This window comes from Diceros bicornis, chromosome 2, assembly GCF_020826845.1.
Source record: "Diceros bicornis minor isolate mBicDic1 chromosome 2, mDicBic1.mat.cur, whole genome shotgun sequence".
Classification (NCBI taxonomy): Eukaryota; Metazoa; Chordata; class Mammalia; order Perissodactyla; family Rhinocerotidae; genus Diceros; species Diceros bicornis.
The window spans coordinates 86,265,168-86,290,816 of record NC_080741.1 but is presented as its reverse complement, the minus strand read 5'-3'; the positions used below and the strand labels follow the sequence as shown (position 1 = coordinate 86,290,816).

At 56.6% G+C, this 25,649-nt stretch overlaps 1 protein-coding gene across 1 annotated transcript in view; it reads right to left on the bottom strand.

Annotated features, from left to right (window-relative positions):
- Positions 1-25,649, bottom strand: part of ATP2B2 (ATPase plasma membrane Ca2+ transporting 2) — a 171,119-nt gene that overhangs the window by 51,397 nt on the left and 94,073 nt on the right. Inside the window, exons 5-10 of the mRNA XM_058565539.1 lie at positions 24,541-24,666; positions 12,134-12,259; positions 10,429-10,461; positions 9,176-9,235; positions 4,107-4,148; positions 3,129-3,287 (exon numbers count right to left, since the gene is read on the bottom strand). Coding sequence (XP_058421522.1) covers positions 3,129-3,287; positions 4,107-4,148; positions 9,176-9,235; positions 10,429-10,461; positions 12,134-12,259; positions 24,541-24,666 — 546 coding nt within the window. The remainder of the gene's footprint in view (positions 1-3,128; positions 3,288-4,106; positions 4,149-9,175; positions 9,236-10,428; positions 10,462-12,133; positions 12,260-24,540; positions 24,667-25,649) is intronic.

Below are 25,649 nucleotides of genomic sequence, written 5' to 3'. Positions count from 1 at the left end.
CTGAAACTATGAAACTTCTAGAAGAAAACATAGGCAGTATGCTCTTCAACATCAGTCTTAGCAACATATTTTCAAGCACCATGTCTGACCAGGCAAGAGAAACAATAGAAAAAATAAACAAATGGGACTACATCAAACTAAAAAGCTTCTGCACAGCAAAGGAAACCATCAACAAAACGAAAAGACAACCTAACAATTGAGAGAAGATATTTGCAAACCATACATCTGATAAGGGCTTAATCTCCAAAATATATAAAGAACTCATGCATCTCAACAACAAAAAAACTAACAACCCAATTTAAAAATGGGCAAAAGACCTGAACAGACATTTCTCCAAAGAAGATATACAGATGGCCAACAGACACATGAAAAGATGTTCAACATCATTAACTATCAGGGAAATGCAAATCAAAACTACAATGAGATATCACCTCACGCCCATCAGAATGGCTATAATTAACAAGACAGGAAACAACATGTGTTGGAGAGGATGTGGAGAGAAGGGAACTCTCACACACTGCTGGTGGGAGTGCAAACTGGTGCAGCCACTATGGAAAACAGTATGGAGATTCCTCAAAAACTCAAGGATAGAACTACCATATGATCCAGCTATTCCACTGCTGGGTATTTAGCCAAAGAACTTGAAAACACCAATGCGTAAAGATACATGCACCCCTGTGTTCATTGCAGCGTTATTCACAATAGCCAAGACTTGGAAGCAACCTAAGTGCCCATCAAGGGATGAATGGATAAGGAAGTTGTGGTACATATACACAATGGAATACTACTCAGCCATAAGAAATGATGAAATCCAGCCATTTGTGACAACATGGATGGACACTGAGGGTATTATGCAAAATGAAATAAGTCAGAGGGAGAAGGTCAAATACAGTATGATCTCACTCATTAAGTAGTAGATAATAACAACAACAAACAAACACATAGAGACAGGGATTGGATTGGTGGTTACCAGAGGGGAAGGGGGGAGGGAGGAGGGCGAAAGGGATAATTCAGCACACGTGTGTGGTGATGGGTTGTAATTAGTATTTGGGTGGTGAACATGAGAACATGATGTAATCCATGCAGAAATAGAAGCATAATGATGTACACCTGAAATTTATACAATGTTATAAACCAATGTTACTGCAATAAACAAAAAAAGTGCTTGGCAAAGAAAAAAAATTATATCTCAATAAAGCTAAAAAAAAAGAAAAGGTGACAAGGGCTGGTAAGGGAGTGGCTACTTTAGCTAGGGCGGCCAGGGAAGGCTTCCTGGAGGAGGTGATATTGGAGCAGACAGAGGAATGATGAGAAGGAGCAGCCAGGTGGCGACCTGTGGGAACAGCGGTGCAGGTAGAGGAAACAGCAGGGGCCCCTCTTGGCTGAGGAAACTGAGGATCAGTGGGGGAAGCGACTTGGCGAAGGCCACAGGGCAAGCAGGCGCCGGAGAGTTAGCAACTGCAGATGGCTACCCGCCTGGATCCCCTGGGTCCCTCTGGCCAGTTTGGTGTGCCCAGCCCACCTGCCGCAGGTGCTGTGCCTTGCGCACACCTGCAGCCTCTGCAGAGGAGGAGCGTGCCTGGCGGTTGGAGTCTCCTTGTCAGGAAGTGCCTGGGCGGGCCATGTGACAGCCAATATCCAATGGCTGATGTGGTGGTCCAAGAGCCTGGCCCCCTTGCTGCAAGGCTGGACAGACCCTGCAGAGGCACTCACGCTCCAGAGCTCCCCGCGGGGTCAGCTGGACACTGGGGTTTCTCCGGAAACCTCAGCTGTATCTAGCTCCTTCCCAGCCCTGGCGCACTCCTTACGCTTTACTGGTCTCACCCGAGAGCACCCCCCTGAAAATCCCGTGCCCACCCATCTCAGGTTCTGCTTTCAGGGAGTTCAGCCCAAGAGAGAAGCAGAGGTGGGACGTGAACCCAGAAGGGCTTGACTCTGAACTCCGTTCCTGGCAGGGCTGAGGAGCGGGGTGGGGGGTGGGGGGAGATGAGTGAGGACTCTGATGGCCATGGGGTTGTTCTCATTGCTTCCTTCCCTGCCCCCCAGGGCCACGTTTCCATGGAGTCTTCTCCATGGCAGGGATGGAGGACATCCCTGGGCCCATCACCGCCCCTCCCCCACCTCCAGTTTCAGAGCCTCAGGGCAGCTCCGTCCCCAGCTGACAGTCCAGGGGTGGGAAGCCAAGCTCCCAGCAGCTGGGAGCTGTCACCAGGCCCCCGAGTTTCCATGTAGACAGCCAAGCCCGTAATTTGCCTCCCTTCTCCACGCTGTGGTGGTGCCTATAATTAGAGCCGGAGACAGCCGCGGAGGAGCCAGCAGCCAGGTGGGGAGGCCTCGGCGTTTGCCACGTCCTTACCCAAGAGGGGAGGCCGCGGCCATGTCAGAAGGGCCAGGGCTCACCTTGCGGCTGGGCTGGGCTTCCTGGCCAGAGGGGCCGGCACCAGCCATTACCTGCAGCTACTCGCTCAGCAGGGAGGCCCGGCTTTCTGTGCCGAGGCTCAGACAAGGGGCTTCTCCCTGGGCTCCTGGCCTTGTCCTCGACCCCTTCAACCTGTCCTCTGCACTGCAGCCAGAGTCGTCATTATAGAGCCCAATCCGTGCCTGCCCTCCCTGCTCAAATCTCTTCCACGGCTCCCACTGTCCTCAGGAGAGGGCCCGAGCTGCAAACTCCAGGCCCTGCAGGATCTGCCCCTCTCCAGCCACCATACCCGCCAGGTGTTAAGCGCTCTGCGTACAGAATCTCCTTGAATCCTCACAGCAGCCTGTGAAGTAGGGACCAGCACCCCAACATCACAGACCAGGAGGCGGAGGCTCAGGGCCAGGTGGAGTTGCCGCTTGCCACGCGCTCAGAGCCGTAGCTGGAGAAGCACGCGGGCAGTCTGGCCCTGGAGCCCAGGCTTCTTAGCGGCGCTCGTGTTCGGCCCCTCCAAGGGCTGACGGAGCACCTGCCGCCTAAGGACTCAGCCTGATTGCTGTGTGTAGAGAAGGTGGGTCTCAGGGGCCATCTCACGCAAGCCCCCTCCTTGCAGATGAGGCGATGGAGGCCCAGCTTGGGGCAGGGCCCCGCCTGGGGTCCCCTGCAGGCCCTGCGTCCCATACCGCGCCATCCGCCGGGGCCGCGCCCTCACCCGCCTTGCCGATCTGCACCGCCAGCTTGGTGAGCTTGCCCTGCAGCACCGACTTCTCCTTCTTGTGCATGTTGGCCTTCTTCTTGTCGTCGGCGTCGCCGCCCTCGGCACTCTTGAGGGGCTGCATCTCCATGGCAGCAGCCCCGTCCTGCTGTTTGGCTGCAAGGGGCAGAGCACACACGTGTATACAAACACAGACACACACAGGCACACGCAGGTCAGCCTGCGGGGTGGGGATGCGGGCGCCCACCCTGCCTGCCCAGGGGAGTGTGCTGGCACACTTACTCCCCCCCCCCGGGCCCCCGCATGGCTGGCACAGAAGCCCTATGGTGGGGGGTCTGCCTCTTACAGCTGGAGACCCTGGTCCCAGGGCCACTGGCTGCCTTGGACCTAGAATCCAGGACTCAGCAGAGAGTGACACGGCTCCACCCTGGATTTCCAGCAGGAGTGGGCTGGGGTCCCCTCTGGGCCTGAACAAGCCCACAGACCCTTCCCCAAATGGCCTCTCGGCTTTTCCCACATTCAGACAAGACACATATGCTTGGGCGTTACTCAGTTGGTCCCTGGGCCATGTTGTTAAGATATTAGTCACCAGACAGGAGGGACAAAAAGGGAGGCTTAAAAGGTAAAAGAGGGCGCCCTTGTCCCTGGGTGCCAAGTCCCCTCCTCCTTCAGTGCAGGCCTGATTGGTGGGCCAGGGGCCCTACCCCTTAGCTCCTAAGGATCTCAAAAACCAGCTTCAAGTCTTCAGCTAAATGGGCAGCATAGCTCAAAGGCTGGGGAGAAACTGGCCTGCGAGTGTCCCCTGTCCTTGCCGGGTGATGCCTCCATTTGGCCTGGCACCACGTGAATCATAGCTACCGCCCTAAAGACGTCAGGCACCCACAGGTGCGGATGTGTCTGCCTCTGGCGTGGCTCTCAGAGGCAGTGGGGAGGGGCTGCGGGGACCACAGAAGCCGGTTAATACAAAAGGGTTACCTTTGCTCTGGCTGCCGTCCACATTGCCATCCTGCATTTTACCTACACGACAAAGAATTTGAACAGACAACAGAGAACAGACAACACACATCGGTCATCACGAAGAGGCAACAGGGCCACGGACACTCATGTCACAGATGAAGGAAGGGCCAAGCCGAGTTGGGCCAGGCCCCCGAGAGAAGAGCAACCCAGCCACCGTGTGGGCTGCAGGGCCTGTCTTGATTGTCTGGGGCTCGGAGAGAGAGCTTCTATAGGAACTATTTTGGCCCTGAGCGTCTTACAGATTAAACGACAGCCTTTGAGGGTAAAAGAGACCAGAGTAGGCTGGCAGGAAGCAGGACTGGGAGTTCTCAGGTCCCCAGTGATTAACTCAGTTGGTGCCTTTTGTGGGCTGAGAGGAGGAGGAGAGAAATAGGAGAGAGAGAGAGAGAGAGAGGGATTCTAGACCAGGAGGAGTTTGGTCACTGTGTGCCCTGGTTTCTGTCTCTAGGAGGGCTGGTTCTACTCTCTCCTTTGCCTTCTGAAGGGGTGTGCGGCCACGGCATGGACAACCCCTGCCCAGCCCAACAGGAGTGACCCGTACAAAGGGCTGGCAGGGGCTCCCCAGCAGTGGGCTCTGAGGGTCCCTAAGTGTGTCCAGGGGGCTTGGTGGGAGCACCCTGGCTCCCAAGGGGAAGCTGCTGACCGCTCCCTCCATTGGCTGCGTGCTCTTTATTCCGAGGTTGATGGGCTGCAGGAAAAGTCAGGTTGGTGGGCTCCCCGGGGTACACCCCAGCCCCACATATCAGGGCATGAAGCTGCCCAGTGCTGGGGAAATGGCTGAGTTTGGGGCTCCCCACCCCCTAATCAGGGATGCCTGGGGGGTCCCCTCCCCAGTCCTGGTCAGAAGTTTGTGGGCTGGGCTCTCAGTGTAGGGGGTACTGGTGGCCACTGCCTGGTAGCACTGCTGAGAGGGGAGGCCCTTCCAGCCACCCAGCTCACCGGGAGCTCTGTCCGCTGGCCTTGCCATCTTGGGAGGAATCTGAGAAGGACGGTCACCCTTGGATGTCTGCTGTGAAACGTCTGCTGTCACAGCTCACTTTCCAGGAGAAATCACTGTGTGCTGGGGCAGACATGACCTCCACAATTCCACTGAGTCCTCACCACAGCCCCACGAAGGGGCTCCTGTATTGCCCCCACTTACAGACGAGAAACTGACACTCAGAGAGGGAGACGGCCGGCCTGGGTCTCAGCAAGTGAATGGAGAGCTGGCCCCAAAGTGTGTGCATGTTTCTGCCCTAGTCAGGGAGAACGCAGCCGCCCCTCAGCCCGCGGAGTCCAGGGGAGGGGTGTGGAGGTGGCGCTGGTGGGACTGGGTTCCAGAAGGCCCTGTTTGGACACTGACCAGCTGTGTGGCTTTACCTCTCCCAGCCTCAGCTTCCACCTCTGTGAAATGGGGATGCAACTTTCCTCCCAGAGCTCCTAAAAGTTGCCTTGGTAATGACCACTTGCCCAATCAGCCTTTTGCAGGGTGAAAGGCTTTTGCAAGTGTCATCTCTTGTCTGTCTTCCCCACACCCTGCAAAGGGGGTGGGGGTGGATTTTCATCACTCTCATTTTACAGATGAGGAAACTGAGGCCCAGGGAGCTTCCAAGGCAGCCCCCCTCTATGGAGCATCCTGATGATAACCCTGTGGCTGCACTATTAGTTCCATAAACACCGTCGTCACCATCACCACAGCCATGTTATAGGTGACTCAGAGGGGAGAAGTGGCTTTCCGGGATCCCAGCCCCAGGCCACCTCTCCAGGGAAGTGCAGGGCCAGAGACCCACCCGGGGGTTAGGGAGAAAGGCCTCCGTTGCTCTATTGCAAGTTTTTTTTTTTTACTGGATTGAAAAACAAAACAGAAAAGGCTTTTTAGAGCAAACAGGAATGAACCACAACAATTATTTTTATTTTTTAAAATAATTTTACTAACTGGGCTAAAGGGGCCAGAGGGCCCGCTTCAATAGCTAGTTTCAGATGCACAAAGGGCCTTCATTTTGCTGCATATTATCAGATGCAACAGCCGTGTGTGCGTGCCCATTAACCAAGCTAGCAATTTCCTCTTTTATTTCCATGGTGACCACATGGCCAGAAAAATGATCACCAATGAGTATATTTGAGGAATGGAGCGGTGTTCTGGGGATGCTTCAGTGCAGATGGCCTGGTTTCTCAGAACCAAGGGACTGATTTGGGGCTCTCCTCAGCCAAACTGGAGCCCGCCTGGTGCCGGAACTGTGGTGGGACAGCCAGCTCCGCCCCACGTGGGACCAGGAGGACGGGCTATGTTTCAGGGGAGCTGGGATGGAGGACAGGACCCAAGACGGGGAACAGGGGTGGAGACAGGAGCAGGAGAACAGGCCCCTCTCTGCATCAGATGCCAGATGAGCTTTTCCATGAGTCTGTTACCTTCCTGCATCGTGAGGGACGTGGGTGTGGAAAGCATGGATGTGAAGGACCCCCCGCGAGGTGATCTGATGAACAAGCTTTGGGGAGACAGACCACAAGCCAAGAGACCCGGGAAAGTCACTTCTCTTCCCCTGCGCCTCTGTTTCTTCCTCCATGAAACGGGACGATGCTTATGAAAAGCCCTGTGCGGTGCCGCGTAAGCGTCCGGAGGTGAGTGATGTGTTATTAATCGTGATTAGAGGTGACGTCTTAAACAGTGATTTATCAGTAAATGTAAAAGAAAATAATAAAGTAATAATGACAATCATAACGCCTCCAAGATGGATGGAACGCACCCTCCTTTCAGTTGGGAGGGTTGTGGGGGAATGGAGGCAGGGCGGGGGGGGTGGGGACCACTGCCACCAGAGTTCATATCCAAGTCACCCTGATTTGGCTCAGAGTAAAGAGGGGACAGGAACAGTTAATTCTCTCACTCACCAAGGCTCAGCCCAGCGCCTCTCAGCCTTTAAGGCACTCTGGAGCCTGGAGAGCTTGTTAGAATGCAGATTCTCATCCAGTAGGTCTGGGGAGGGGCCTGAGATTCTGCATTTCTAACAAGCTCCCAGGAGATGCCCAGGCTTCTGGTCCTCCAATCACATTTTGAGTAGCAACGGCCTAGAGCACTGTTTTCCAAAGTATATAATGGGAGTGCACCAATCCCACAAGATTCAGGCGGGAAGGGTCTTGCAGCCAGCTCAGCCTGGGAATCCCGGCATGGCTCTATAACTCTCCACTACACACCAGCACATTCAAGGCTCTGAGAAGTCCTGCAACGAGGAAGAAACAAATTCTATCCAGTGGTTTTTAAGCATCTGTGACCAGAGGAACCTTTTCTTTGGGGGAAGACCTCTTAATATCCTTGTGAAGTTTACAAGACATACTCCATTGGGACATCCTGGACCAGGAAGAGGAACAGGCACTTCAGAGCCAGCCAGGCCTGGGTTCAAATCCCAGCTCTGCCACTTTCTAGCTCTGTGACCTTGGGCTAGCGTCTTGATCTCCCTGAGCCTCAGTTTCCTCATCTTTAAAGTGGGGCAATAAATTCTGCATCACAGGGTTGTCATGAGGATTAAATGAGACGGAGAGCATGAGATGCCGGCGAGGTGCCTGGTATAGCGGAGGCGGCCGTGAGATGGCAGCACCTCATCTTTCCTGCAGTTTTTCCTGGGATACTTGGAGTTTTCGGCTACAGTTTGGAAGTGAAGCTGCCCTTTTTTGGGGACCAGCATCCGTCTATACGTTCACGGAGCCCAGCAGGCTCACCGCCCGGGGGAGCAGGATGCCACCTCCTGTTCCTCCCCCGCCGTGGGTTTGCCCACGTTGTTCTCCCCGTCATACCTCTGCCACCCCTCCCTGACGCACGACACCTCCCACGCCCCAAGCTGTCCTCCTTCCTCCTGCGCCTGAAATAGACCCACACCCGAATTAGCCTTCCTGGTAAGGAAGGCACCGCTCACAGAAGCCCAGCCCCTGACGCACCCTGAGAGCTTCCATCTTTGTCACTCTGAACCCAGGTGGCTCAGCCTGAGCTCTGGGGCAGGGGATGGGAGGATGAGGTGGGCCACAATCTCCACGTTTTCCGGGAGAGGTGAGGAGTAGATGATACGATGGGTGAGGGACCTGGTGCCAGGCATGCAGTGACGCCGGAAAAAAGGCTTCTCCCCTCCCTTCGATTCTCAGGGGCAATGGTTTCATGACTGAGCCCTAACAGCTCTCAGCAGTTCAGGAGCAGCCTGGGTGACTCTCATGTCACCTAATTTGAGGACAGGGGACGTATCTGAGTAAACAGACGCCTTATCACTCTGAAGATGGGAGGGTATAGAAATAAGAAATCTTCTAAAGGCTTGGAGGCCAGTGCATGGAATTCCTTCCTGCCTGAGTGTAAAGAGGTTAGGACGCAGACTCCAGGTACAGTGGCAGGCCCCTGAGCCCCCACCCCCAGGGGGCTAGCAAGAATGCAGAGACTCAGGACAAACGCTCCAGCACAGGCAACAGCAAGAATCCCCAGTCTACATCCGAGGGACGGAGCTCGGCCGGAGCCCAAGTGAACCCCTTGCCCGTCCGCTCCGTGAAAGAGAAGAGGAAGAAATGTCTACCAGTGGCTCAGCCATGCTACGGGGTGGGGCCAAGGAGCTGAACGCCGGCCTGGGTCCCCTGCCTCGAGGGAATTTTAGAGTCGAGGATTGGAGCCTTCACCGGGGACCCAGACGCCAGCTTCAGCCCAGGTCCTGACCCCAGGCCTTCTTCCCAAAGCCGGGGCCAGGAAAGTGCTTAGGAGAGGGCCACACCGGGCGGGATGCTGCTTCCTGGGGGCCAGATCTGAAGCCAAGGTCATGTCCCTCTCCTGGGCTCCACTGGGGGTCAAGGGCCCTACAGGAGCCAGCGCCGTTTCGGCAGCCACACGTGGGTGTGGAGCTGATTCCCGGGTGGCGGCTCCTCTCTTAAGCGCCTGTCCCACGTGAGAGGATGACTGTCCCAGGGCTGCCCATGCACATCCGAGATCTGTGCGGTCCAGACCAGGGAGAGGCAAGCACAGAGTTGGGGTGGAGGAGAGAGACGCCCATCCACCCGAGACCGAGAGCTCGCCATCGGAGACGTACCATTGACTAGGCTGGTATTTGCACTATCTGCAGCATTTGAACCTGCCGCGCCATCGGCCGCTGCGGGGGTGGGAGGGATGAAAATGCAGTGTGTCACAATGGAGAAACGTAACAATGCAAACAGCAACAACAATAAAGACATGAACCAACTTGTGGGAAATAATGACTATACTCCTAAAAAAAAAGTCTCCCTTGGAAATTAAGAAACTCATGTTGGGCGGTGGGCCGGGGGGGGTGGTGTGTGTGTGAAATGTTCCCATAGAGATGCCACAGAAGTCGGGGGAGAAAACTCAGACATGGAGGGTCTTTGAAATAAAACATGGAGGATGACAAACGTGGTTAGGCGGGATGGAACTGTTCTGTGTTGAGGTCCGGATGTATGCACCCTGTTGGCATAACCAATCAGGCGGGTCCCCCTCAGAGAGGGTTCCATGAGGAGAGGGGGTTTGGCTGCCCATCAGGGCCAGAGGGGCCCATGGCCGGGAGTCAATTCAAAACATTCAACAACCGGTACAGTACAGGCACCAGCCACTTGGAATGGGTGTTTGCTGTGACCACCATCTCTGTGTACCGGCAGAACATCTGTCGATGGTGGTGACTTAGCAGGATTCAAGCCCTCGACTCAGGCCACTGCCCATGGGCATCTCTTCCTTCCCTAACCAGCACCCTAAAGACTGCCTTGCTAACCCCCATATGAGGTGCCCCACCATTTAAAAGGTGACATCGAGCATGTTACATTTTGCACATGAGACAGAGGCGATACTAGTGAGTTTTCCTTAATTTAGAGACTAAAAATGACATGAGATGGTCAAATTCACTCTTGTTGTTCCTTCTTGGGGTGGGGAAAGGGGTTCTGGGGGAAGGAGAGGGAAGAGACACTGCTGGGTGACGTGGACACGCCGTATGGTAAGGGGAAGCCAGGATGGGCTGTGTGGAGTGCAGTGGGGGTGGCAGGGCTGTGGGGTCATGTGGTGGTGAGCGGGGCTGAGGGCCGTGTGGAGACAGTGGTGGTGCCATGCACACTGGCCGGCCGGGGAAGCACCTGAAGGGTAAGTAGGCAGAGAGGGGTGCTGGCCGGTCCTGTGGGGCTGGCATCACAGGGCGGCACAGTGGAGGGTCTGGTGGCGCCAAGCCTCCAGCCATCATGTAGCCTCCTCCAGCTGTGTGCTGGGGGTCTGGGGCCAGGGCTCTGTGGTCAAAGGCTGCTGCTACTTGTAAAAGCCACATCTACCCTGAGGGGTGTCTTACTGTACCTGGTAGCTGAAGGCCATCCCCCTTCTTCACACCTGTGTGATGATTTTTGAAACATGTTAATGACGGTGAAGCACACAGCCTCATCCGTGCACGCATGCACACGTGTGCACACACACACTCATGCACACACACTCGTACGCCCAGGCTCATCCTGAAATGGGGACCTACAGTTGGTGAGCTCTAAGCAATGTCCCTGGTGGAGTGATGGAGTGGGACTGCTGAGGGGACCCAGCCCTGGCCATGCTGCTCACAGGGGCCCGAGAGGCTGCACAGATCCCCATCTTCCTCCACCATGTCCCCTCCACATTCCACCTCCTCCCTCTACACTGACACCCCCGTCTCACTGGGGTGCAGGTATGCATTCAGCCAGGGACCCGACCCGTGCTTTGGGGCAGGAGACGCCTGTCTTCCTACTGGTATTTTCAAAAATACAGGTCTGGCCCGTGGGAGCTTCTGGGGGCTTCTGCCCCTCATCCAGTCCCCAGTGAGGCCAAGGAAACAGGCAAAGGCTGCCGTATCCTGCCCAACTGCCCATATCTGCCCAACTGCCTGCACCCTGGGGCCACAGGTTCTACGTCATTGTGCGGACGCTGTCCTGACACCCTATGGGCCTCTTGGCCAGGACTCTGTCCTCAGTTTCAACCTCAGCTCTCCCCTTTCTCTCTCCGGCCTCTGGATTTCCCAGATCACAGCTTCGCTCCATTGTTCCTGCTGGTGGGCAGCCATAATCTTAGGGGGACTTCACTAGAAAATGGGTTTCACCCTTGGGAACAAGTAACCTTTGATCATGACCCAGGCTCTGTGCCTGGCTGGCCTCTGAGAGCTGGAGGGCAGGGCTGCCCCTAAAACTCAGGGAGGGGCCATGTGCTATCTCGTCTCCTTCCCCTGGACTCCAGAAGGTCTGGGTGTTGGAGTTCTTCCTCTGGAGTGTGGGGAAGGAGACAAGACAAAAGACTGAGGATGTGAGAGGGGCTGTCCCTGAGACTGAGTGTGGGTGTTGGGTAAGGAGGCAGCTGTGCCTGAGCCTTTGGATTTGCGACCAGCCTGATGGTTTTTGGGCTTCTTGTGTCTTCTAAGCTTTACTCCCTCTGCTCTGAGAGGCACTTGTGGCCCAGGCTGCCAGCCTGCTGCACTGATGAGGAGCCCAGAGAATAAGGAATATTGTTTCTAAGGGGGAGTAGGAGCAAGAACTCAGGTGAGGTGGCAGATCTGGGGGGTTAAGGGGGGGGCTCACAGCAGTTGACTTGGAGCCAAGTGTTTGGCCACCTCAGAGGCTCCTCTGTCCACATCTGGGGCGAGTCTGTGCTGGGTGAATTTGTAGCTCTGCGTCACTGGAGTTGAGAACAGTGGCAGGAATATGCCTGGGTGGGGATTTCTACTCGATATCAGGGGTGATGATGGGACTAGGTCACACTTGAGGCTGGAGACTCAAAAAAGTGCTCAGCACCCTTGACTTGGCCCAGGGGGAAGGAGGGGCTTCCATGACATGACTGGACAAGACAGAGACTGGGACAAGACCCTGGAGATGGAACAGACAGAGCCCTCCTTGCCTGAGCTGGACCTCAAGGATGCAGGAGGTGGCTGTTGGCACAGGGTGTGGACATAAAAGGCACTCAGTAACTATTTTGTTGAGTGAATGAATAAACATCAAAAAAATGTGGCCTTAAGAGCTCCTCTCCTGGTCTGCAAGGGGGTTGGGCTTACCTTTCTTGTCTTTCTTCTCTTCTTCCTCGCCGCCAGCCCCCAGCAGGGTGAAGATGATGCCAGTCTGAGAGTTCACACCCACAGCAGTCACCACCATCCGTCCAGAGCCCTCCATCACATGGGTTCCTGGGGAAGGGGACAAAAGCCAAGTTACCATTGCATGAGCCCAAGCCCCCTCCCCATAGGAGTGGAAGGACCTCCGTCCAAGTCAGCTCCCGTCTCTTTGCCTGCTGAGGTCCCAGGGCATCACCCATGGTTAAGGTTCAAACTATGTATGTGTGGTGGGTCCTCTGAAGATGATTTCTCCTTGGGACAGCGCTGTGATGGCCATGGGGCTCAAACACTGCTGCATCTCAGTTCTCAGGCCCCTAAACAGCTCAGGCCCACCACCCACTACCCTCTCCTGGAGAGTCGCTTCCTCCTTCTGTCTCCCTCCTTCCTCCTCTCCACCCTCACAGGTCACGCAGGGACCACCCTCTCCTTTCCTTATCAATAGGATCTAGGGCTAGATCTCATCCTGCTTAATTCTGTGACCAGCAAAGAAATGCCAACTAAGCCCTAGACAGGACTGCCTAAAATGGGGTCCACTCCCTCCCAACAATTTGGGGAGAGAACTCAGGGCTCTGCAAACTTGGATGAGAAAACAATGGCTCTTTATTTTCACAAACGTCTAACTGAAATTTAGCATGTCCCCCCATGATGAACACAGGCAACAAACCCCAGGAGTGTTAGTGGTGCCCACAATGCCATTACACGCATTACAAAAATCCCAAGTTTTCTCCATATCACTTTCCAGCCGTTGTGCTCATTTATGCTCATCCTTATCTTACAATGAAGGCAGCTGTTAGACTGACAGCTGGATCTTGTTATCTAGTGTGCTAATGAAGAAACACAGACGTTAATATACCACACATTTTCTTAATCACTTTAGCTGTGTCAATATAACTGGCTTCCTTTATGTGCCAATATATTTTATTTTACGCATTTCAAAGCATTATTCCGAGTAGGGGTGGCACGTACTGAACCAGGCTGCGCCAGGGTCCATGGTGCAAGAAAAGTTAAGAGCTCTTTCCTAGAATTTTAGATTTTTCAAACTGAGTTCCAAAGGGCCCTGGAATTCTCTCGAGGGGCAGGAGGGGCAGCTGTGGGGAGCGAGAGGGGCCTTCGGTCGGAGTGGCTCCACTTGTATTCATCTCTGGGGTTTCTGTGTCAGCTTGTGTTTGAAAAGAGAGTCTTCTTGCTCCTCTCAGGCTGGCCACTCCATCATGCAGGCTCGGGGAGCAACGTGGCAGAGTGACGACAAAATGCAAAGACAAACTCACTGAACACGTGGTCTGTCCACATGAAGGAGTCTGTGCACGTGGAGTACGCACGACGCGTCTGCACGTCAGATTCATAGAGACAGAAAGCAGAATGGGGGTTGCCAGGGCTGGGGGAGGGGCGCGGGGGGAGCTAGTGTTCAATGGCTACAGCGTTTCAGTTTTGCAAGATGGAAGGAGTTCTGTGGATGGATGGAGGGGACGGCTGCATAACAGTATGAATGTACTTAATGCCACAGAACTGTACTCTTAAAAATGGTTAAAACAGTCAATTTTATGTTATGTATATCTTACCATGATAAAAAACATTGGAAAAAAAATACAAAAAAAGAAAAAAGTAAATCCACTGAAGCTGTGGCCTCTTTGGGGAAACGAGTGACCCCAGGGAGGGCGGCTGGGACCTGGCCTGGGAAGCGGACAGCAGCTACGACAGCACAGTTTTGACAGCAGGAGGCGCGGCGTTGCTGGCCCTTCGTCCTCAGGCTGGCGCTGGAGACGCATCGCCACTGCGTCCTGCCTGGTAGCCCTCACAGAACAGACGGGCCACTCACAAGGAGAGCTGGCACGTCCAGCCGACTGGGCCCGAGTGGTGTCACCTGCAGAAGGCTCAGAGCACCTGCAGAGGCCCCCTCAGGCCCTCAGTTTCTTTCTTTAGTAAAGAATCTAGATATGTGAAGTTTGGCCCATCAGGCACCCATTTTTTTCTGATTTTAATTTTTACCACTCTGGGTAGAAAGCTCTCTACAACGCAGTCATATTTCCTTCTTCAAGAGAGAAGGAAGAACCCGGTCCCAGCCTGGCACAGTGGCTCAGGCCCTCCTCAGGCCGCACAGTAAGAGCTGTCTACCAGACAGGGTCTGAGGGCCCCGACGACCACGGCCTCTGACCCTTGACACTAAATGGCCTAGATGACTTGCTTCTTGACCCCTGTTATGATTTTCAGAATTTGTCCTTCTTACCCCTCAAGACCGATTGCCACTTCTCCCTGTTCGGGGTCACTTGTCTCTAACGGCCTTCTCTTTGTTTTCCAACGTGCTTCAGACCTGCAGTCAGGCCAACAACCTTAGAAGAAGCGTGTAGAGAATGTAGGAGTCAGGATTCTGGGCACCTTCCTTAAGAGGAATCCATTCTCACTTCTCAAGAGGCTTCCCCCACTCCTTCTCTTTCCTTCTAGGAGCTGAGGGATACCTTGAGATTGTGTGTGTGTGCATGTGCACGCATGTGTGCACGTACGTGTATGTGTGTGTGCATGCGTGTGTGTGTGTGCACGTGTGTGGTGTTCTAGCCTCTTGGCCTCCAGGATCTCAGGATCTTAAAGTGCTTTACAGACAGACAGACAGACACTCCAGTGAGTTCCTTTAAAGCAGGTACAGGTCAGTCTGTCCATCCACCAATGGGTAAACCAAGTCACGAAGGCTTCCTGAGAGGGCACGAAGCCCGGCGAGCCGTAACAGAACCCAGATTTTCAGACAACGAGCCCTTTAGCTGGCTCCTTGGCCATTCCCAGGACAGAAGGACAGGGCTCTTCTGTCCCTGGGCGGGGAATAGCGGGGACCACAGGATGAGCTCGGACACAGACTCCAGGCGGAGCAGCCTTGGCAGGTGTCTCCCCATCACAGGCAGACCCTGGAGCCCACCCACCCGCCAAGGGGCACAAACAGGGAGAAGTGGGCCCAAGAACAGGAGCTTGGTAATGACCATAACTTGCTGACAAAATGCTTCCTCGTGCAGCGGCTCAGATTGTGTGGGGGCTGCAGGAGGGGGTGTTAAAAGCCAGCAATGTTGGACAGAGGAGGAAACGGAGGTCACGGGGTGGGGCCCTACAGATCTAAAGGTGAGAGATGAACACACTTCACCGCACTCACAGTGTAGACGGCAGTGACAGTAAACTCCGTGCAGGCATGGTGCTAAGCCCTTCACCATCATCTCATTACTCCTCACACCGGCCCTCGGTTTAGAGGAGGAAACTGACGCCCGGAGAAAGGTGGCTTGCCCAGGGTCACACGCTGGTGAGGGGAAGAGCCCGGATTTGAACTCTCCCGTCTCTCAAGCCTACCCTGTGTCACGCACCACTCCCCTCCAGGAAACAAGGCCCTTACACCCCACCCTCGCACCCTGGAAAGCGCTGGGTGGCAACAGGAGAGGCCGCTCCCCACCTCCCCAGCTCTGGGCAGGATGGAAAAAGACACAGGGAGCCAATTTCCACCCAAGATAATCAGACCCCATATCACCTTCTAATCTAATCACTCCCATCACGGCAGGGAGCTGGCAGCTCTGCACTGGGAGGCAGGGAGGAGGGAGGAGGAAGATGGGGAGGCCACACCCCTCTGGCCACAACACGGGGACACGGGGACATGGGCACACGGGTGAAGATACAGCATGCCCCCTGCCCAGCCTTACATGAGCCCCAGGGTGGTCCTCCAGGCCCCAGCATGAGATCTGAGCAAGGAGTTGGGGGCATCACCCTCCCCCTCTGGTCCGCCCTCCCTCTGTGCCCCAGCAGTGCCCCCAGCCTTGGCTCTGACCACCGTCCCCCAGCTCAGACACCCTCAATAGCTCCCCAAAGTCCAAACGTCTCGGTCAGCGCCCTTGGGTCAGACGCCAGCCTCCTTCTGGCCCTTGACCACTGAGTCCTGCCGCGTGGCCTCTGCCCTGCGGGCACGCAAGGCTCCCCTGGCCTTTGTGCCCAGGCCCCTCCCCACCGCCCCCCACCTCTCCTTTGCTCACAGTTACCACTGCCTGAGTGCCCTTCCCCACCTCTTGTCCAAAACCTCCTCCTCAAGCCTCAGGACCAATGCCCCTCCTCTTAGGTGGCCTTCCCTGACCCCCACAAGGGGAGAGAGGGGAACTCCCTCCTCTGACATGCCCCGCGGTCTCCCCGGGGCTGCTTCCAGACCTGCCACCCCACTAGACTGTGGGCCTCTTGGGGGCGGGTTCTGAGTACTAGTCTCCCTCAGCAGAGCCTGGCTTGGGGCTGGAACCCCAGCACCGTGTTCACTGCTTCCTCCTTCTTTGTATTTTCCATGGGCACATGTTACATTTATCATGCAGAGCCCCCACACCACCCACAAGCCATCTTTATGGTCTTACAGAGGGTCACATGCACCCCAGCCCTGCCCTCCTCCCCTCTCCTCACTGTGCCATCCCTCTCCTCTCCCAGGACCTCAGAGCCTGGCGGCCCCTCCTGCCAGAGGAAGGACAATGGACCAGGTCACCCCCTGGGCTGTCACAGCCCAGCTCCAGGACCCCCGCAGAGGGCAAAGCTTAACACCACGGCGGCAGCCCTAGTGGAGGAAGCACAGAGGCTTCCTCAGAGGAAACTGCGAGGTCTTTGGGTGGGGGCAGAGGTGAGAACCCTGGGGTGTGGGACCTCGGCAGGGCCTGGCACCACGACCTCACCGTCCACGGTCCTCTGGGCACCATTTTGTAGCCTCCGGGTCCTCTAAGCTCCCACGGAGACCCTCAGAATACGCGAGCACGGGGAGGGGGTGTGGATAAAGAGGGCCCTGGCTGAGGAGGAGGGGACCCGGAACCAGTCTGGTGTCTGCTTCTGATTTTCTGTGTGACCCGAGGCCAGCCCTCTCCTCTCTGATCCTCAGCGTTGTCCTCTGTAAACTGGGGAGGTCTGGGAGGTCACCACCTCAGCGATGAAGTCTGGGCACCCTGGGTCCCGGGGAGATGAGGGCCGCTCCTGGGTAGGGTAGGGCAGCCTCCATTCAAAGGCTGCATCTCAGGGGCAGAAGGGTTTGGATGGGGCCCCAAGCCCTCTGCGGACAGACTGACCAAAGGTGGGGTCCCCTGCCCGGGGCCCAGTCGTTTGGTTGATGGACAGACGCAGTGGAGGGCAACTCCGTGCCAGGCCCCGGGGCCCTCAGGGAGGGTCCTCGCAGTCCCTGCCCCCCAGGAGCTCAGAGGCTCATTGGGGTTGAGGGGAGTGGACAGGCACACAGGGCAACAACACAAGACAGCAGAGCCCCAGGGGCCCGGCAGGCTGGCGGGGGCACGGCCCGGGCGAAGGTGGGGAGGTGGGACAGTGCCCGGCAGCGGGTCAGCGTGGCTGAAGCTCGGGGCTCACAAGGAGGGGCGGGAGGGAGGCTGGATCCTGGCGCAGCCCAAGTGGAGGACTGGACTTGGGTCTTTGCTTGGTTCAACAGGGAGCCACTGAAAGCATTTTGGGGAAGGCGCAAGAGAACCAATATTGACTGAGCATTCACGAAGTGTCAGTTCTAGCTGGGCTGCTTTCCCACTTGGCTGTCACCACTACTCTGGGAGGTCATGACCTCATGCCCCCACGTCACAGGCAGAGAGGCAGCTCAGAGGGGTCATCTCCGCGTCCAGCCTGTGAGGGCAGAGCTGGGGCGGGAGCCGGGTGTGTGGCTCCAGCCTGGTGCTCTTTCCACCTTGCCGGCAAGGCCGCGGGCAAAGCTGTTTGGGGTGGCCCTAGGGAGTGCGATGGGGGCAGGGGAGTGCTGGGGGGCTGTCACCATCCAGCTCCTGTCCATCCATGGGAGAAAAGAGCTCAGGCCCAGGGAACACTGGGGCTCCCACTAACGGGCTGACCTGTCCTGTCCCCATGGAGGGGAGTTCTGCGGCCTTTGACCCGGCAGCAGAGGGTAAGCCAGAACCTTCCTGACTGCAGGCTCCAAGCCCACCTGGGCTTCCAACTTGCTTTGAGCAGCAGAAAATGGCCCCCCAGGTCTGATCCAGATGTTGGCTGTCTCGGGCCCAAAACCTCATGCAGTGGCAAGTGGGGTGCACCAAGCCGCTGGTGGCACAGCTGGAGGAGCTTCGTTTTACAAAATGAGGCTTCTGAGCCCAGCGACGGCAAACAACCGACTGAGGTTGCACAGCCATGAGGGACAGTCGGGGGCTCAAACCCAAGGCTTCTCTCTGGACAGGGAGAGGCCTTGTCTTCTAAAAGGTCTCTTTCTTGGGGGAGAGATGTGAAGAAGGGATGGAGGCCGTTTCTGGGGATTATTAAGTGCTTCCAGGCACAGGCACCAAGCCGAGCCAATGGTTCCCAGCCCAGACGCAGTTCTTCCCCAATTATTGTTATCAATGTAGTTAATAACAGTAATAAAGGATGCTTGCAGAGCACCAGACAGTTGGCAAAGCATTTCAGCACCCACAAGCCCATCCGCCTCACAACAGCCCTGTGAGGTAGGTTTTGGCGCAAGCACAACCCCGAGCCCCTCCACCACCCGTGGCCTCTCTGGCTCCAAGAGGTTGAGTGACGGCCCAGGGTCACACAGCTGTGAGTGGTGGAGCAGGGACTTGAACCCGTGCTCTATCCACTACACCCCGCTGCCTCTCATGGAGAAGAGGCAGGGTAGTGTAATGGAGAGAGCGCGGGCCGAGTGGCAGACTGGGCCTTCCTGCAGTCACGGTGTCATCCTAGGCTCCCTGGAGGTGGCGGCGGTGGCAGGTCCAGCTTTCCGTGCCTGGCCTCTGCTCGGCATGGTGAGCAGCAGGCCCGAGAGGCTTTGCCGATGTCCTGGGCAACTTTGTGCTGTTAACGCTCTGGCTCCGGAGGTGACGGAGGAGGGTGGGGGTCCCACAGGGGTCCAAGCCAATGGGCTTGCTGGACCAGGCCCCGCTGCTTTTGAGAACAGCCCCCACCCATCGACGCCGGGCCCCTGGCCCCCGCCCCTTCCACGGCCACAGCTATGGCGCCTCGTCATTGGTTTTCCCATGGCAGTTACTGTGAGAGGCTTTCAACAGGCCACGCTGCTGGGGAATAGTCACAGGCCCTCGGAGGGCAGCCCTCGGAGGTGCGCTCGCGCATGGGGCCTGCAGGAAGAGTGCAGGGCTGGAGGCCGGAGGGCTGGGGTCTCACTCTGGCCCTGCCCTCTGCGGGGCCCTACACTCCTGCTCTGGGCCTCAGTTTCCACAGCTGCAAATCGGGACAAGACCGGGCTCTCTAGGGATGTGTGAATCTCCTGAAAGGCTGCAAAGTCACAAGTCGGGGCATCTGTTTCTCCTGAGAGGGACCCTTGCTTCCACGGGACTCTCACGGAGGTTCAAGACCCGGGAGGGTTCAGAACCACTGGACTTCCACGCAAGTCGAGAGAAGGCCAGGACCCGCTCCGTGTTAAGGAGGCTGAGAGGCAGGACATCCAAATGGCACGCAGGGTCCTGCACGGGGTCCCGGCCTGGAGGACGCTGTGGGGACAGTCGGCGGAACGTGAGCATGGGCGGTATGTCAGGTGCCAGTACAGCATCAAGGCGGAGCTTCCCGACTCGACAGCTGTGCTGTGGTCGCACACGGGACCGCCCTCTTCTCAGCAGACAGACCTGCAGTAGGAGGGGCAGAGGGCCGTCGCGTATGCATGACGAGGGCGAGCGAGGTTCCCAGGAGCGCCAGCGGCACCGTGGTAACGGCAGCGGATCCCAGGGAAGGGCTGTCAGGCGTTCTTTGTACTATTCGTGCAAACTTTCTGGAAGTTTGAAATTATCTTAAAATCCAAAGCTAAAAGAAAACAGGCCCAGGTCAGAGTTTGCCCTCCAGGGCTGACCCTCACCGGCTTTTAAACAATTGGAATTTCTTGCCAACATTACACGTCGCGAGAGTGTACATGAACACCGGGATTTCCGGCTCCCCTTGCAAAGTGAGCATCGCAGCCCCACCGGGCTTCCCCATGGAAGTGTGGGCTTTGATTCTGGAACATTTCTATCTGCCCGGTCTGAAGACACCTCAAACATGGGCCTGTGTCCCCCGTCTGTCCTGGGGGACGAGCTCCAGGCCTTTCGGATTTCCTTCGTGCCCCGAGCACTGGGGACATCCGAGTCTTTCTGAAGGCTGGTCTGCCCGCATTGGTCAGACGGGAGACAGCGGTCCTGAGGGGCAGAGGTCACGGCCGGAGCTGACGGAGGGCTGGAGCCTGGGTGTTCTGTCTCCTAACACTGCGCTCGCTCCACACCGCCCAGCACCTCACACCCAGAGCACTCACCAACGACAGTCACATCTGTCCGCGCATGTGATCCCCACACCAGCCCTGTGGGGTGGGCGGCAGGGAAGGCCCCCCCAGTTTGCTCCCCCACGGCACAGACACGGACGTGGAGGCCCAGAATCGGAGTGTTCCCTGCCCTCCTCCAGGCTGAACCAGTGGCCAGACGCCACTAGGGGGGCTTCTAAACCACCACGAGGACCCCAAAGGTGTCCTCAGCTTCATCCCTCTTTGTTCCCCGAGGGTCATCTGACCAGAAGGCCCAGCAAGGCCTCCCAGCACAGAGAAAGTGTCCACAACATGAGCGTCCAAATGGCGATTATCCAGAGTTCAGAGCGCTGGGGAAGAGACCAGTTGAGGAAAACCCCCTGGAGGAGGCAGGCTCGTGCCAGCTGGAGGAGGGGAGGAGCTGGACGGTGGAGAGAAGCGGGCAGCCCAGAGAGGGGGGAACGTGGGGACCCTCGAGAAGGAAGAGAGGGAGATGTGGACACTTCGACACAACCTCACGAGCTGGGCTTACTCCCCCATTTTACAGGTGAGGAAACAGAGGCTCAGAAAGGGTCAGAAGCTCGGCCAGGGTCTCCCAGCCAATGAGGGGGCAGCGTCAGAATTTGAATCCAGGCTTACTCCATCCTCAAGTCCAGGCTCTGTCTGAGGAACGGGGAAGGGAACCAGGCCACCTCGCGCATCCTTCTGCAGGCGCTGCGCTAGGAAGGGGAGTCAACCACGTCACACACCGGGACGTCCCTGTTGTCCTCACGGGTAAACCAAGGCTCAGAGAAGAGAAGCGACGTGCCCGAGAGCACACAGCGAGTTCAATCCAGAGCCCAGTCCAGCCCAGCTCAGCTCTAAGCACAGCGCGGCCTCTCTCTTCCCTCTGGCAGACAGTGCCCGAGCCCCAAGGTGCGCAGGGCCCGGATGGAGCTGGGCAAGACCTCCTGTAGCCTCAGGCTCGGGCTCCTGCCTGCATGGACCCGTCTGGGTGAGAGGATGGTTGCAGAAGCCCACCACAGAGGTGTCCACCTGCCCACGGCCAAGGACGGCAGGGGCCCACACACGTGAGAGCCGTTAGATCAGTCTGGGTGGTGGGACGGCGGAGGGGTTCTATTCTTCATTTTATTGAGATGTTTGTGCAGTGCAGAACTCAACCAACGTGACGAGGCTGTGCACGAAGGAGCCAAGCACAGTGTGGGTGTCACAGGCTCACGTGGGAGTCCCAGGAGGCACGGGGGCGACTGCCCCAGGGCAGGGGTGGTCAGAGAAGGCTCCGCAGAGGAGGTGAGGCCAGAGCAGACAGGCAAGAGTTAAATGAGGAAGGGAGAGGGCATCTGGGCGGAGGGGAGAGCCTCAGGGGAGGCGGGGCGAGGGAGGCAAGCAGGTGGGTCTAGAGCAGAGGCCCAGGGCGAGGACAAGGGCGGTGACTAGGTGACTCTCACCGCTGGGAGGGCACTGAACACAGCGTCCACTCAGTGCTTATGCCCACTCTCCAACCCCACAGCCAGTGACGGGGCACGCACTGCCTTCCAGGCAGCCTCTTCTGTGCTAGAACGGTTCTGCCTGTCACAGAGCTCCTCTCTTTCCAGTTCCACTGCTCTCTCTTGGGCCAGCCACGCCCTCGTCTCACTGTCTTCCCCATGAGCCTGGGCCAAGCCCCTCGCCCCTCCCTAGCCCCACGCACCTGTGTTTCTGGATGTCAGTACTGCAGCTCACAGTCAAGCTTCATTTTCTGCAGTCTAATTCTCTCTGTACTCTGGCCATCTCTGTGGGTCCTAACTTTGCTTTCTTTTCGCCACCCTCCCTGGGCTCGCGGTCTCCGCAAACTTGACGGGCACACCATCCATATTGCAACAGGACAGAACTCCAGGGGAGGCCTCTAGAAACCGTCCACCAGGTTACCCACAACCTAAGACTCAGCACAAACCGATTGAGCCCTCCTGGCCTCCGCACACCCTTCTCCATCCTGCCCACAGGGCAGCACGGGTCGGCTGCTGCCTTCTGACATCCAGCGGCCCAGGGTCTATACGACCTACCTAGGTTTCCAGCCAGATGTACAGGTCGGGACCAAAGCAGTTGATTCAATTTGGGCTGGCCAGCTGACCTCCCATCCATCTCTGCCCTGACCCTTTTCCAGGTTCCCTCTAACACCTGTGCCCACCTCCTTGGCTGGTTTGTGATGCTTCGGGTCAGTGATTCTGAACATTTTCTCTTCCCAGCCTCCTGCCAGGTAACTACCCCTCCTCTCCCTTTTCCAAACTGTCTGGAAGCTTCGTTACCATCCACTCAGGCCCAGAGCCTCCCCTCAACTTCCACTGATCTGGATGATCCAGCAGGCTACTTCTCCTAAGGATGATCACCTCTCTGCAACCACTTTAGCCCAGAGGCTGGAACCAGGGCCACAGGGCATGACCTTTTACTGAGCTCTCTTGTGGCCTTAAATTCCAAGAGGGCATTTGAGGCTTTCCATGATCTCTCGGTCGGACCCCAGAACCTTTGCAATTGCTGTCCCTCTGCCTGGAATGCTCTTTCTTCTCATTGTTCTGGTTTCAGCTCAAATGCAACCTTCTCAGACAGGCTTTCTCTGACCAGCTAAGATTCCTGTCCCCTTCCTCAGAGTCTCTATCTCACTACAATGGTATAACGTCTTCATCTGATTTATCACTACCCGAAATGACCTTACACATTTGCTTGCTTTTTCATTTACTGTCCATCTCTTTTACTAGATTCTAAGCTCCAGGAGACCAGGGACCTTGTTTGTCCTATTAACCAATGGCACACAGTAGGTGCTTAATAAATGTTGGTTAATAAGTTCTGCATAAATAAATGCCCCAGTCCCAATTCTCACTCCTTTCTACCATCCCACCCTGCAGACCTGTTGATCTTCTTCGTATTTCCAGGACATCCCACACTCCTTCAGATCTCCGTGCCTCTGCACGCGTTTATCTCTGCTAGGAGGGCTCTTTCTCCACAACTCTGCTTGGTGAGCTCCGATTCACCCTTTAAAACCCAGCTCAATTCCACCTCATCTGGGTAGTTCTGTTTCCTTCCTGGCTTTCTCACACCCTCCTCACTCCTCTACTGTGGAATTAGCTCTTTGCAGGTCTGTTCCTCCCAGACTATCTGGCCAGGGGAAGGGTCTGAATCATCATGGGGGTGTCCCAGTGCTCAGCCCAGAGCCAGGACCAGAGCAGCTGCTTGGAGAATGTTTGCCGAGCACTGCCGGACAACGAGGACTTCTGGGTGTCCCTGTCGGAGAAGGGGTGTCTCATCTGGCAGGTGCCTCAGCTGTGCAGGGTCTCCCCACCTCCTCTCTTGCTCCCTGCAGCAGCCAGAGTAAGGTTTTTTAAATGTAAATGTGATCAGCTCACTGCTTACAACCATTCCAGAGAATGCTCATGACACTTAGAAAATTTCCAAACTCCTGACCATGGCCCACGAGGCCTGAGACCTGGGCCCTCCAACCTCTCCATCTTGCTCACCATCCTCTAGCACGGTCCTGCCTCAGGGCCTTTGCACTTGTTATTTCCACTGCCTGATGTATGCTTCCCCTGGAAAGTCACAAGATGGGCTCCTCCTCATCATGCACACCTCAGCTCACATGTGCCACTTCCCAGCCACCTGCCTTCCATTGCCCAGCTTTATTTCGATACACCTACCACTCTCTGGAATTTTCTCATTGATGTCTCTCTTCACTACACTGCACGCTCCTCAGGGCAGGGGCCTCATCCGCCTCACTCCTTGCTGTATCCCCAGCACCCAGCCCAGTGCCTGGCACATAGCAGGTGTCCAAAATGGTGGTCACCTGGCTGATTCACTCATCCCTGATGACGATGGGCTTCAGTGTTTGACCTTCCAGAAAAGCAAGTCACCAGAAGGCCAGTTCCACAGGGCGGGAACAGCCAGCTCTGTTCCCTGTGCTCTCCCCGGGCCTGGAGCCCACCTGAGCGCACAGTAGGCTCCCTGGACGTTTGTGGGGGAGAGGGAAGGGCGCTCGTCTGGGGCTGAGCTGGGCGGAGATCTAGAGCCAGGACCACAGGCTCCGGACCCTCCCGCTCACGAAGGGGATGAAGGGGATGCAGGCGCCCATGGCACCGCACGGGCAGGGCCAGCGAGGGGATGGAGCCCGTGGCGGGCTGCGCCTCACCTGAGAGCAGCGCGGGGTCCTTGTCCGGGGACTTGCGCACCTGGTCGGACTCGCCCGTCAGGGAGCTCTCGTCGATCTTGAGGTCGTTGCCCTGGAGGAGGAGGCCGTCGGCAGGAAGGAGGTCGCCTGGTGGAGGGAGCAGAGGAGTGAGCATGGTCTCGGGGCCGGAGAGGCTGGGACATCCCCACACGTGGAGGATTACAAGGGGACGGTCACCGTCTGCCTAGGGCTCCGGGTACAGGAACCAGGATGGTGCCCATTACAGGCCGATAGGCCGCTGCCCACTGCGGCCCAGGTCAGTGGCACAGGGCCTGGACACTGAGGGCAGGCCAACAACAATCCCAGCTGGAGGGGGCACGCCCTTTAGTTTATAAAGTGCTTCTCTCAGCCAGGTGTGGATCTGGGGTCCGGTTTTCCCCATGACTCATTCTTCTCTGGTCTCACCTACAGTTGGGGGAAATTCTTTGGGAAGGGACTAGTCTGTCTTGGGTAGGCTGGGGAGACCCCACGACAGGCACATTATCAGAGGAAACCACGCCCCCCGGGGCTGAGTGAGGGGGGACTCTCCAGTCTCCCTCCATATTCTGCCTCTGCTTACCCAGGACATACCTCGTCTAAACCCCCTTTGGCACCAGCCTGACCACTCTCTCCACAGCAGTATCACAGGTCTGGCATGTTTGCTCCTCCGCATCACTCCCTGTGACACCTTCTTCAGCCCAGCAACCATCCACCAACAGACAAATCAGAGACGGGAAACGAATTTCATCTCATAAACCCATTGTGAGTGTTAGTGGTCCTTGGCGTACTGTGTTGAGAAGGCTTCTGAGGCTATATCCAGGCTCTGAGCTGTGACTGATTAGTAATGTCTGCTACGGGTGGAGGTTTTGAGAGCGTGGCACATGTGCCATGGATCTGCCACTTCTGATTTAAATGGATTCTAGAGTCCTACCTCCTCCAGGAAGTAGCCTTCCACCTCCCAAAGGATCTCAGAAGACATCCTGGCTTGGGACCAGCCTTCAGGGACCCCCCCCCGCCTTCCCTGGGCTAGCCTCTCTGGGTCTGCCTGGCCTGTCCCACCTCTGCCCAGACTCCAGCTCTAGCCCCTGGCT